At 45.1% G+C, this 13,165-nt stretch overlaps 1 protein-coding gene across 2 annotated transcripts in view; it reads left to right on the top strand.

The window, feature by feature from the left end:
* Window positions 1-12,951, top strand: part of WASF2 (WASP family member 2) — a 40,379-nt gene extending 27,428 nt beyond the window's left edge. For both annotated transcript variants that reach the window (XM_038377723.2, XM_043506107.1), the window contains 5 exons: window positions 562-679; window positions 2,337-2,467; window positions 4,522-4,677; window positions 7,179-7,693; window positions 8,252-12,951. In XM_038377723.2, coding sequence (XP_038233651.1) covers window positions 562-679; window positions 2,337-2,467; window positions 4,522-4,677; window positions 7,179-7,693; window positions 8,252-8,406 — 1,075 coding nt within the window. In that variant the 3' untranslated portion in view covers window positions 8,407-12,951. The remainder of the gene's footprint in view (window positions 1-561; window positions 680-2,336; window positions 2,468-4,521; window positions 4,678-7,178; window positions 7,694-8,251) is intronic.
* Window positions 12,952-13,165: the final 214 nt, after the last annotated feature.

The raw sequence follows: 13,165 nt of genomic DNA, 5'->3' as shown, positions 1-13,165 counted from the left end.
GAGTTCTTGCACCTTACTTCAGGTACAGAAATCAAAACTATATATTCCCAAACCAGAGGAGAATCATAGTGCAAAGCCTTGCAGGAAGATTGGTCAGAGTTCCCTTGAGCCATGGCTCATCAGGCTGATGCGGTTAGGGCACATCAGTGTCATAGCCAGTGGCACACAAGGCAGTGATGTGGCCAGCATCATGTCTGACTGCCCTAACCTAATGCATCAGGTACCTATTTTGCAGCTGGGTGAACTGGAGGTGGCCTTTGAGCGTGAGATCAAGTGAGACTCAAACCTGCAATCTTCAGGATTGTAGTCAAGCATTTTTAACTATTCAGCCTCGGCTTAGAAGCAGTGATGACTTCAAATTAGTGAGTTGTGGTGGTGGTGGTTTTAAATTAGCGGGTGGAGTGGGGGCTACTCAAAGGTAGAGAGACCGCTATTTGAAGGGGACAGAGAAAAAGTACAAAATGTTTGGCCTCTTGTTTCAGATTGATAGAAATTGACACCTGAAATCTTTGGGCATCAGACAAGCACCTGACTGGCTCCTTGTGTGTGTTTCTATTCCAGGGATGATGGCAAAGAGGCACTCAAATTCTACACAGACCCTTCATACTTCTTTGATCTTTGGAAAGAGAAAATGCTACAGGACACCAAGGATATCATGAAAGAAAAGCGGAAGCACAGGGTGAGGGGATGGGGCATCGTTGCTGCATGCTAGCAAAGAAATAGTAGATAAGACAAGGCAGGAGGAAAAGCCAGAGACTCATAGGAGACAGTTTCTCTTCAAAATCCAAGTTTTCACTTTCACTTGGGCTCTTTAGAGGGTATACGGTCAAGTTTAAAATTATACTTTTTAAAAAAAAAATTCCTTGTTGCCCGTTGCTATTATCCTTGCTTATTAAAGTGGAGAGATTTTAAAAATCTGTTCTTCTGAGTTTCACACAGTTTGGATGGTGATGCTAGTTCATTTCGTAGCTTTGTAGCATCAGTTTCCTGGTGTTCAATGCGTTAGCACAGCAAGTGCTGTCTTTTGGGTGGCAAGGGCAACCTTAGACCCTCTTCAGTACTCTTGCAGTATCTTGCAGGCATCTCTGCTCAATATTAAAGCACCCTATTATTACCTTTGGTATGCTTTGATGTAACTGGAATATCATCACCAGTCCCTTTGAAGGAAACGGGTGTGCCTGTTCTGGCAGCAGTGAAGAGATTAAGTTTAAAAATCCAGTTACACTTTAACATATGGAAGTGTTTAAGCCATGTAAAACTACAAAAAATCCCACCACCACAAAAATCTGGCCCAATTGCTGCACTTGAGTGTCCTTTTAATATTAGTGAATTACAAGGTAAATTGCATTATAAAAGGATTCATTTACTGTACCTCCAAGGCTTAGTTTGGGTAAATCTGACTTGCGTTGTAAGTGATTGGAACATCAAATCTCAAAGTAGTTCATGACCTTCCAGTCAGAGTTTGAGAGAGTTTTGGCATATTGGAATCCTTGGAATTGGGTTAGTTTTATCCCACTTCATTGTGGGCAGGTGTCCGCCTAACACAAACCCTACTTCCAAGTTGCTATTAACTGGCTTCCTTTTGGAAGCCTCAACGCAAAGACCAAAGACGCACTAGAGGCTCATCCACGTTGTAAGATGCTGTGCAGCAAGCCAGGGTGCCACTCTTGCTGTGCAGTATCATCCCGTGTTGATATTGTGGCACTCTGGGACTTTCATTGTGCTGTAGCAGTTTCCACAGGGGGCATTACTACATGGCAAGCTGGTGTGCTATAGATGTACACCTTGACTTGGTGCACAGTAACTTGCTGTTTAGGTAAGCCCTAAGTTCGGGAAACTGATCTGCCCTTTCACTCCAGAAACTATCTTTCCTGGTCAGAATTGAGGCACACTGGTTGGAGCACAGGGGGGAGTTCATACTTATGCTGGTACCTGTACAGTAGCTGTTCTGTAGGTAGAGGCCTTTCGTATCTCAGTCTGAGGGCTTGTCTAGATGAACAGTTAGTGCACAACAAGATAGGGTGTAAATCTACCTCACTAACCTGCCATGCACTAATTGTTCACATGAGCCCAGCTGGCTAGTTCAAGGTAGATTGACGCCCCCCCCCACACCATCTTGCCACACATTAATTGTTCATATAGGCAAATCTTGATCCTTCCACCAGTACTAAATTCACTCTACTGCAGTCTCAAAGAATCCCAAGATTTTTGTAATCTCTTTAAATGTTAGTTGGCTCTATCTCTCCTCCTCCATTCCCAGTGAGATGAAATAAGGACAGACTAAATCCAAACACGTTTTCAGTTTTAATGGGTCTTTTCCTTTTCCTTTTCCTTAGAAAGAGAAGAAGGACAATCCCAACCGAGGGAATGTGAATCCGCGGAAAATCAAAACCCGAAAAGAGGAGTGGGAGAAATTGAAAATGGGACAGGAGTTTGTTGAGTCAAAAGACAGACAAGGACCTGCTGGGTAAGTGAATCTGGCTATTTATGCAGCCCTCCATGAAGGGGAAGCAGTCTGGCATTGTTGATGGTAATGCAATTCACCCTGCTCTGCAGTTTCTCCAGATCTGCTGTGCACTGTGGATCAATATCCCCGCTAATCAGATTCTCTAAAGGAAATCTGTCTGTTGGTTTAAAACTTGTGAAATAAATCAAGAAGCTAAACAGTTTAAACAAGGTGGCGCGAGTGGTCTTCAGAAGCAAATCTACTTCTGCTCTTGGCTCCCCTATCCCACAGATGCAGAAATGTCATAGACTTAGTCCCTTTAGCCCATCGTCACTCATCCCTTTATAGCTGGGTCACCAGTTTTGTCTGGCCCAGAACAGAATTAGCAAGGGCCAGAAGCCATGTATTTGAGCATGGGGATGTCGTATGAAAGAAGGAGTGCAGACTCTGTGGCATACTTCCAAACTTACAGAAGCTCTTCTGAGAGTGCTTCCTAGGCATCAGGCTTTTCTGGGGTTCGGGGGGGTTGGCTGCTATCTGCAGAGAGGGGTGTTCCCCACCATGAGAAATCGGCAGATAAGGTGATGCTGACCCTTCTCTCCCAAGTTCTCACAGCAGCACTCAAGGCATTAAAGTGACATAATTTTAGTAGCCTTTGTCTCCTTGTAGTTATGGGCTGAATTAATATAGTAGGCTCTTGTGGTGAGGAAAGCCAATGAGTAGGGCAGGCAGATGTTCCCAAAGCTGCTTTATGTGTCTGTTTCTTTTCACTTTTAACCTTTGGTGGTGGGGCACAGTTTCTTTTACTGCTTTTTCATAAGCCATGCTTCATGTTTCAAAATTTAGGACTTCTCCTCCCATCCAAGTTTTTTCAGCTACAGATCTCTCTTCAGTGCTTCCTATTCAGGATTTAATTTAACTTTTGATACCAGTCTGGCGGGAAGCAAACTGAATTCCCAAAATGCACTTCCCAGTATGCTCTTTTCTTGCCATTTGTGGCTCTTTTCACTTTTAATCACACATTTTATATTTAAAAACAAAACCTGCTTTTCTTTTTATAGCCAAGTCAGTTGACTTGAGGCTGACTTTTCCTTGCTTTCACTATTTCCCACCACAAATTCTCCCATGCATTTTAGTTCGCTGTAGGTTCTGATATGAGGCTTGAAGAGTGTTTGTTTTTGTTTCAGTGCTTCAGGTGATCTTACTCTACTGTCAAACTTAGGGGTGGCCCAAACAAAACACTGCATGTTTCAGCTTTGGATACTTTGAAATTTGCTTATGAATGCATCCACAATGTGCTAAGTGCTTTCCCAGCCTGCAGGAGGTGATAGCCTTTGCCCTAATGAGCACATGGTTACATTAGGACTTTTACGCTGCCATGGAGAGTGTGCGATGTAAATGAGACCTGACAAGTCTGGTTTTTGCCCATAATCCAGCTTTAAGAGCATCTTTTACCAACCCTAAAACTAATAGAAATATTTGTTTTTTTTTTTTTAAAAAAACACAAATATTCTCTTGCAGTGTTGGCAACCTACACACTGAATTACTGTGCTGATGTGTAAAAACCTGAAAATAAACTTGTCTGGATACTGACAATAAACAAAAGTGAGAACAACTAGTCGACTTCCATTGTCGAGACAGAGAATAAACAGCCATAATGAGAGAGAGTGAATTTTAAATGTCTAAAAATCTGAACAATTTCCGGTAATCTAAAATGCTTCAGGAAACGTAGATCAGGAAATGACTTATGTACAAATACATAATTTGGAGCAACTTGGTGTCCCTTTTGAATACATGATTTGTATTACAGTAGCGTAGAGAGGTGCAGATTGTGACTAGGGGTCCGTTGTGCTGAGTTTTTAAGAGCATGAGACGTTCTGGATAGAAGAGCTTCCAGTCTGAAGTTTGGAGTGAGGCACTTGAGCATGGCTCTAATAACTAGGCTACTTGTGGTGGAGCAGCCTGCATGGCTATATTCCTGGTTTTGTTTCCTTGATGCACCGTGTTGGAAGTGCTCCTTTTGGAGGCGAGGAGGAAATTGGGTATCACTGTTCCATTGCTGTCTTTAATTTTAGATTTCCCCCTAATGTGGTGTATCAGAATGGCAGTATTGGCTCAGATGAGAGCATGGAAATGAGCTACTATCCACCACCACCTCAGTCTGATTCTGTCTCACCACCATCTCCATCCTACCCAGAGGACAGCCTGCCTCCACCACCCTTGGATTTTAGGTAAACCTCCGAGACCTGTTCGGCCACAGAGAAATAGTAGGTGGGGCAAAGTGATATGTTAGTGGGTTTCACTAGACCAGCTAATTAAGTACTGTATTGAGACTCTACTGACAGGCAGGTTCACTCGAGTGTACAAAGCGTATGATGACCCCTCCTTCATGTTTAGATTCGGTTAACATAAGTAAGAGTCCTAGTGAGAGAACACCCGTCAGTATAGAGTCACGGAGTTTAAGGCTGGAAGGACCACCAGATCATCTAGTCTTACCTTGTGTAAAACACAGGCCACCAACACCCTCCAGCACGCGCACACTAAACCCAATAACCAAAAGTAAATCCAAGTATTACAGCCCACAGGAGATTACACTCCTATGTGCCACAGGCAGAAATAGGAAGGACCAAGATACACCAGTGCCCAAAGATTCTCCCAACGGCAGGGAATTGATTAAGTGAGATATACCCAATGATCCTGGCAGCGTGTATGTGTGGGGGGGTCGCTGCACAGGAAGGCAAAAACCCCCATGGTCACTGCCAATCTGACCTGAGGAAAAATTCCTCCCCAATCTGACACATGGTGATCAGTTAGACCCTGAGCATGTGAGTAAGAACCAGCCAGCCAAGCACCTTAGAGCGAGAATGCTCACTGCCACCTCAGAACGTTGGCCCTTCCTGTCCAACATCCCATATCTAGCCATGGCTGTACCTGATCCTTCAGAGGAAGGAGATTTAAAAAAACACCCCAGCACATGTTTTGAAAGGGGAGGGGAATCCATTCCTGACCACTGCAAGTGACTGACTGAAACCCTGAACCATGAGCTTTTAGGAACATAAGACATTAACTGGAAGTGAGATCCAGGGCTGTTGAACCCTGTGTCCTACTATCACAAGCAACCCCTCATACAATCACACTCTTAAATTTGTCCAGCTCTCTCTCAAAATTAATTAAGTTAAAGCCCCAAACTTCCCATAATACCCTGTCTAACAGGAGAGCCTTAGCCCACTTTTCTTACTCTGTGAATTCTCCACATGTATGAAGCGCCCATCCTCGTAGAATCAGGGTTCCATTAGACAATCTTGGCCCAGTTTTGGGTGCCCAGTTGATGTGTCTCCCTCTTCAAATACAAATGCTTGAGAGCATGGGTCCTGCATCCCCCAACAGCACTCTGCACAGAAACAGTCCCTGTTACTGGGTTCCTACACTGTCACCACTTACCCCTCTGATCTTTGCAAGTGCAGGGTGTAGGTGCTCTGAGACCTCATAGTTTGAGTTCTTGGGGCCCCAGCGTCTCCTACAAGGTCTAGAGCATCCTCATTGCCCCGAGACATCAATGTTCTCCAGGATCAGGTCCATTACACACCAGTTCCAGAATGGCCTGATATTGGCTTAAGTTACAAAGGTCTAAACTAGAGTATCTTTTAACTAGTAGGAACCAGAAAAGTGTGGCAAGAGTAAACACATAGAGGGAATAGGTGACTGACAAATGCTATAGTACTAGCTCGACTAAAACATATCAAAAGGCAACATAGCTTGTGAGTTTGAGTTGCAAATACAATCTGTCACAGCCTGAGACAGGCACTCCATCCTGCAGCAGCTCTCTAGGTGAGAGTGGAGATGGGTGCTTCCGATAAAACTTGTCCTGGTTTAAGTAATTACTTTAAAGCCATGGCTGCCCCCGAATCTCTTATTTGAGAAAAAGGGTGGCGATAAATCGACCCTTCATTATAAAAGGACCAATAGTCTCCATGGCGTATCAGAGGAACACCGTAGGCTGTGTTAATTTGCCAGGTTTTGAGGCAAAAGCATTCTGTTTGCTAGCATTCAGTGTAAGCTTCCTTTTACCAATATGTAAGTTAGTAACATAGCACTTTCTGGGCACTAATGTTTCCTGCAAATGGAAAGTTGTATTCAGTCATTTATTAATTCATATTTCCCTTCAGTGTGTATTGGATCCCATTACTGTTTTTTCCTTAGACCCTTGACAAGAGGTGACAAATCATCACCAGTGCTCCAGTAAAGAATCAGTGAATGTGTTAATAGCATATGAACTTGCATAGCATAGGAAACAAGAACTAAAGGTTACCTCGATAGACATCCCTGCTTAGCGGCTGAATGGATACAGAATGACTGGCATTGCTCTAGAAGATTCTGAGCTGAGAGGGCAGTCTGGCCTCTGGCAGAGAGAGACTTGGTGTTTGGCTCGTACAGTGTACTGTTACTGTGCGGGCTGATGGGACGTCTGATAGTGTTTCTCTCAGCTGCAGTGTCAGCTGTCAGTTCTGTTCTCCTAGCCAAGAGTAATGCAGCAGGATAGTCAGCACCAGGGCCCTGGAGAACTTCAGTAAAAGCTGGGAGTTGGAGGTGATAGCTGGACAAAATCCTCTCTGATTGCCCCAAAGATGAGTTTATGTAATCTAATCTGAGCTCAGAACTAATGGGTCGGTCTCTCTCTCTCTCTCTCTCTCTCTGCCCCAACCCCCAATATTGCTCTTTCCTCCTGCAACAGCTACCCAGTAGACAACCAAAGAGGTTCTGGTTCTGGAGGACAAAAAAGATCCAGCCTGGTCAGTCCAAGCCATCCTCCACCAGCTCCTCCAGTTGGATCCCCACCTGGTGCCAGGCCAGGCTTTGCTCCACCTCCTGCTCCTCCCCCACCACCACCAATGTCAGGAGTTTCCCCACCACCTCCTCCTGTAGGATTTCCAAATTCAGGGATGCCGTCGCCACCATCTCCATCCTCCTTCCCTCCTCATCCCGATTTTTCTGCTCCTCCTCCTCCGCCACCACCTCCAGCAGCAGAATACTTTGCTGTGCCTCCACCACCGTCACCTCAGCCAGCAGATGGTGCTCCTCCTCCTCCTCCCCCTCCTCCCCCTCCTGGTCCCCCACCTCTATCTTCCAGTGGCATGGATGGTGCACCAGCTCCACTTCTGTCTCCAGACTCCTCAGCCTCCAAGCCAAAATCTTCCTTGCCTCCTGTGACTGATGCCAGAAGTGACTTGCTTTCAGCTATCCGTCAAGGTAAGCCCTGGCTGTGATTTTTACATATTCTCTTTCCCATAAGCCTAGCTATTCTCTCTTCTGAGGGAGATTCCAGGACACAGAAGCGCCGGAGCCATCCCATGGGCAGCACTGCTGCTGGCTTGCTCCTTGTGACACATACCTCCTGTGGATGATCTAACCCAAAGAGAATCTCAGAGCCCCTTTTCACCCCGATGAGGGTGCCCTCTAGTTTTAAACCTTTGCAGATTGCCCCGTAAGAATCAATGCAGCTCCCAAGCTGAAGTCAAACTGCCTTTAGAGAAGCAACACATAGCGCTTGCGAGGAGTGTGGGAAGCCAGCTCCTCTGGCTTCCTCCAGTCGCCCTTGCTCCAAACCTATCCAAGCTGGTCAGTGGTTTGACCTGTGTGCCCCCTTCTGTGCAGTTGCTGTGCCAGGCTGGCCCAGCGCACTCCAGGCATTGATCAGGCCCTGCCCAGGGCTATTAAGAGCACAGCATTGGAGCAACAGTTCTTTGGAGACCCCATGAAATCTCCCGCCGTTGAGTGACCGCCTCTCTACCTTCTTCCCCTTGCTAGGTTTCCAGCTTCGCAAAGTGGAGGAACAGCGGGAACAGGAGAAGCGGGACGTTGGGGGCAATGACGTGGCAACGATCCTCTCTCGCCGCATCGCTGTGGAATACAGCGACTCCGAGGATGATTCTTCGGAGTTTGGTGACGAGTGGTCTGATTAACCATGGTCCTGCTCCCCAAGCTCCTCCTCGCTGGGCTGACCCCTTTCTTAAAGAGCCAAGTACCTACTAGGTTGCCAAAGCCTTTTAGCTTTTCCTGTCTCCTCCTGTAACCAAAGATGTACTAAGGGGTTTCAACAAATCCTCTTTGGCATGACTTGCACTCACCTTTCCAAAAGGTCTTCTGCAAGATGCTGTGGGTTGCAGTGTTGTTTTCCAGCAGGAGGGGGAGTGGTGCTTGTTCATTAAAGGAAACGCAGACCACCAGATTTGCAATGCCACAGAACAAAACATGGTTAAAGAGCCTTTGGGAAGGGGTGTTTTTTAAATTAAAGATCCGTGACCCTATTGCAGCCAAAGGGCTCTTCAGGAGGGCATTTTGAGCCAGTTCTCTCATTGCAGCAGCATCTAGGATGTAGTGGACCTAACTCTCTCATCCTCTCCAGTTAATATTGGGAGTAGTGCTAGAAAATGAGCTTAAAATGTCTCCTCTTCTAGGCTGCACCCCATTATTAAATAACCCTTGGAACAATCCTTTTTTTTTTTTTTTTTTGGTGATGGAAGAATCATTTTTCTAGCATTTCAAAACGGACCTGCCTAAAAAGCTCTCTCAAGCTGTGGGGTTGCAGGGTGCACTACATGGAAACCTGGGGGGTTAGGTTTTCTTTAAAAGCTGCCTCTACCCCCTCCAATAGCCTGGTTTGTGCCTCCACAGCTGCTGAAGGAGGTTGAACTAAGAGATGCAGCCTTAGCAAAACGCTAACCTGGCTGCCCACTCTGGGTATGCAGGGGCATTACCAAGTCAGAAAGTTTCCCTGCTGCCTCTGGTGTGCTGTGGAAACTAAGCAGTGACAGCTAGGGCTTGCTAGGTTCTGCTGTGCTGGGAAGGTTTCATCTGTTACCTAGTGAGCTCCACAGTGTGTCTGGAGCAGGAGATGTAACCAGTGGTATTGGGTGGGGAGAAAGGGAGCTCTGAGCACCAAATAGGCTTCAGGCCCATTTGGTGTTCAATGTGTCTACAATTAACTTACCAGCCAAGGCAAGGAGGCAACACATCAGTGTCTCATTTGGCCTATTCAGGGCAGCACTTTGGTCAGTTTCAGTACAGGTGCTTTTCATTGAGGTCGATGGTGCACTTTATGCAGGGAATTGAGCAGCAGAAAATGCCAGTCTTTAGCCTATGCTGCTGTCTCCTACCCTGGTGGGGAGGGTTACATGTTGCAGGGTGTCTCTGTGGACTGAGTCAGCCATCAGTAACATTGCATCTAGCCCATATTAGTGGTTTTCCACTTCACATCCGTAGTCCAGTAGTTAATTCTCAGAAAAGGCTGTATTATCTCCTTTACCAGATACTTACAAATTCCTGATCTGCTCCCAGGAGATGCATTACAGGTAGGGGTGGAAATGAGGATTTTAGATTAGCTGACTTAGGTTTTATTGTTTTTTGTTACCTTTTTAAGTTGAGTGCAAGCACCTCCAACAGGATAGATACAAAAACCCTGTGTAGCAGGTGCTTGTTTAATATCTTATCTGGGCTTGACTGTCCAAGTCTCAGTCAGTGTGATGTAAAAGAGCAGTTCCTAAGTTTTTCACAGAGATCCCAGCCCATGTGATTCATGGATCCAACTATGGGGAGAGAGACAATGCAGATGGCCAACTCTCCATTCTCTGCTCTGCCTTTACTTTTCTGAAGTATTTTGCCAACATGTGCCTCTCCTTCCTTTCCCTCGATGACTTGCCTTATTACTGCTTTTGTATATCAAAACAAAGATGTCACTAATACATGGGACACAAGATACAGCCAGAGGTTGCCATATTGCCAGGAACAATATTTTTATTGTTTTATTGTTTTTAGTGTTTTAAATTCTTGCTTTTCTGGATTGTTGCTATTTTCTTGAATACCTTTCCCTTTTTCAATGTTTGAAAGAGAGAATAAATGAAGTGGCCTAGATCTTAGGTTTCTCTAGAGGCTAGGGGACCATGTCTTTTGGTGCAGGTGTTAAGTTCCAGTTTGACTGGAAAGCACCAGTGAGATTAATTTATTAAATCTCTGCACTGCTATATTTTGGCAGCAAGCCAAGTTGGTAAGGTAAAATCCTGAGAGCATAGGGCTGGTCTTCATTATGGGGAGACTGATGCTGCTGCAATCGATGCAGCAGGGATTGATTTAGCTGGTCTAGTGAAGACCATAAAGATGCTCAATAGACGGCACAGCACTCTCCATTTGACCCTGGTACTCCAGGTCTCCAAGAAGGGTAAGGGAAGTTGACTGGAGACATCTCCTGTCATCACAGCACAGTGAAGATACCAGCGTAAATTGACCTAAGCTACGTCGACCTAAGCTTCGTTATTCACGTAGCTGAATTAGCGTAATTTAGGTTGATTTACCCCCATAGTGAAGACAAGCTCATAGGCAGTTAAACTTACACTACTTTCTGATGGGACAAGAATATGTGAGCAATGTTAGTTCCAATCCTCCAGCGCCAATAAGCCATAATGCACTCCAGGGCACTGGAAATTAGGAACACAAAAATTCCAAACTTGGGTTCTTTTTAAATTGCTTTGGCTCCACCTGGCCCCGTTTCATGAAGGGGAAGCTAATATTCCTTTCATTTGAAGCTTTGAAAGGTGTGATATCCCATGTGATCTTAAATGAACAATCCATCTGTGTGCAAGCCACCAGTTGGATTGTGGAGAAAGAGGGGTGGTGCCAGATGGTTCTGGACCATTCTCCTGGCTCCGCCCAGTGTTGTTCTAAACATCTATGCAATAAAGCCTACCCCTTTGTGCTGGGTGGCCATAAAGAAGCGATGCCCACTTACGCTGATCAGAGATCCCATCGATAGAAGGATGTTTTCTTTATTCAAGTCTAGTTTAAAAACAATTGTGCTTTTCAAGTCATTGGGGTCCTTCGGAGTGGATCTAAAACATGGGTCCTCAACCTGGGGGGAATAGTGGGAGGGGAAGAAAATAGGTGCCAAGAACAACCTCTCTGCAAAATAGTTGTACCCAAATGGCTCTAACTGTAGGGCTGCTGACCTATTCATGCAAGGGGCATGTGCTTGGCTAAACAGCCTCCTGGTCACTTTGTTGGTTTCACTTGTTCTTAATTTATTTCATATGACCATAGGTACATTCCAAACAGCACAGTGGAGGGAGCTGTCAGTGTTTCACAAATCTGGGGATGAGAATTTTAATAGGTGTCCAGGCACGCCTTTGTATTTCTGTCCAGTGTAACCCAGGTTGCAGGTCATGCAAATCCAGTGCAGCCATTTAGCCAGTGCTTGTATTGGGAGTCATTTGCCATTGGATCTGCTGACATGCGCTGTCACTTCACAGAGCATGTTTGGACAGGTTGGGTTTTCTTTCCTTTCTGATCCTGGTTAAGTATTCTCTCTCTCTCTTCTCAGCTGTAGTGCCTGGCTGCTTCTCTCAGCATTCTCCCCTCTCCCCCCACACACTTGCACATAGGGTAGGCCTACTAAAGTTTCCAGGGCTCAGCCTGGAGGCTCATCTGCAGTCAGTGACCTTCATTGGTTCTCCTCTCCTTATCAGTCACAGTGCACCAGACCAGAGCCAGGGAAGGGGCTCTTGGAAGTCCCAAATGGCCAAGAAACTCTGAAGTATAAAGAGAGAATTGCAGTCCACGGACTTCTTAAATACGTCTGCTTTAAAAGTACCTGTCCTGGATGGGCTAAGCTTGTCTCATAGCTGCCCTGGGTCAGGTTTTCTGTCTCTTGTTGTTTTACAAAGCCTTGAAGTGGGATGTGGATCAGATTTTATTACTGTATTAATGTTATTCCTTTTGATTCATTTTAGAAACTAACCAATTTTTTTCTTGTTTAGAATGATGTAGAACTAGAAGAGCCATGATGCTTCTGAAGTGCCTTATTTCCTATATGACATAAATATATTTATAAGAGTAATTATTCCATTTGTAACCTGGGGGTCTACTCTGTGCAAAAGTTGTGTTGGTGGGGAAGAGATGCGCCATGTCTTATAAGGAGCCAAATGAGTCTTACAGTGTCAAAGGAAAAGGGGAGTGGGAAAAGATTCTCTGGGTTGTGAGCAGTGGGGTTTACTCCCTTTCAGACCAAAGGAACGCAGAGAAGTATCAAAAACTAAACCCTGTTAAAGTCTCTCCAGCAAAACACTGTACATCTTTTTGACATCGAGGTTAACAACTTGTTTTACCCCACAGAGTGAACATTGACTGCCAGATTCTGGTTTGTTATGCCAGTGTAAATCAGGATTAACACCACTGGCTTCAGTGGAATAGTTCTGCCTTTCCATCTATGTATCTGAATTCAGAATCTGGCCTTCTCTGTTTTTCCTAGTAATGCCTGTTTTCTATTTGCCTCTGTCAGGTGCTGTTTAGCCAAGCTTTCATACTGCTTTTTAATAATCTGCTTGGTCTCTTCCCCTCCTCCCCCCCTCCCGATGAAGATCCCTATTTGCAATTTTTGTAATGTACATGTAAAAATCTTCCTTTTTTTAAAAATGTAAACTTAAAAAAAAAATCTTGATAAAACCTTTCTATCCAATCAACACCTGTGTTCATGTCACTTTGGAGTCCGGGGCTAACAGGTTGGGAATGATGCCTCTGGGTGATAGAGGGCAAAGATCCAACCTTTCCATTATGGCCTTGAGGATAGCGGTCCCATGAGAGATTGGTTTTGAGAAGCTTTTATTGTGACTGTTTGAGAGGACTTGGGAATTGCCAACAGACAGGCAAAACCAAACTGAGACTACAATTGCCACC

Source organism: Dermochelys coriacea, chromosome 19 (assembly GCF_009764565.3).
Source record: "Dermochelys coriacea isolate rDerCor1 chromosome 19, rDerCor1.pri.v4, whole genome shotgun sequence".
Taxonomy (NCBI): Eukaryota; Metazoa; Chordata; order Testudines; family Dermochelyidae; genus Dermochelys; species Dermochelys coriacea.
The sequence above is the reverse complement of the archived record's forward strand: the minus strand, read 5'-3'. Positions and strand labels throughout refer to the sequence as shown.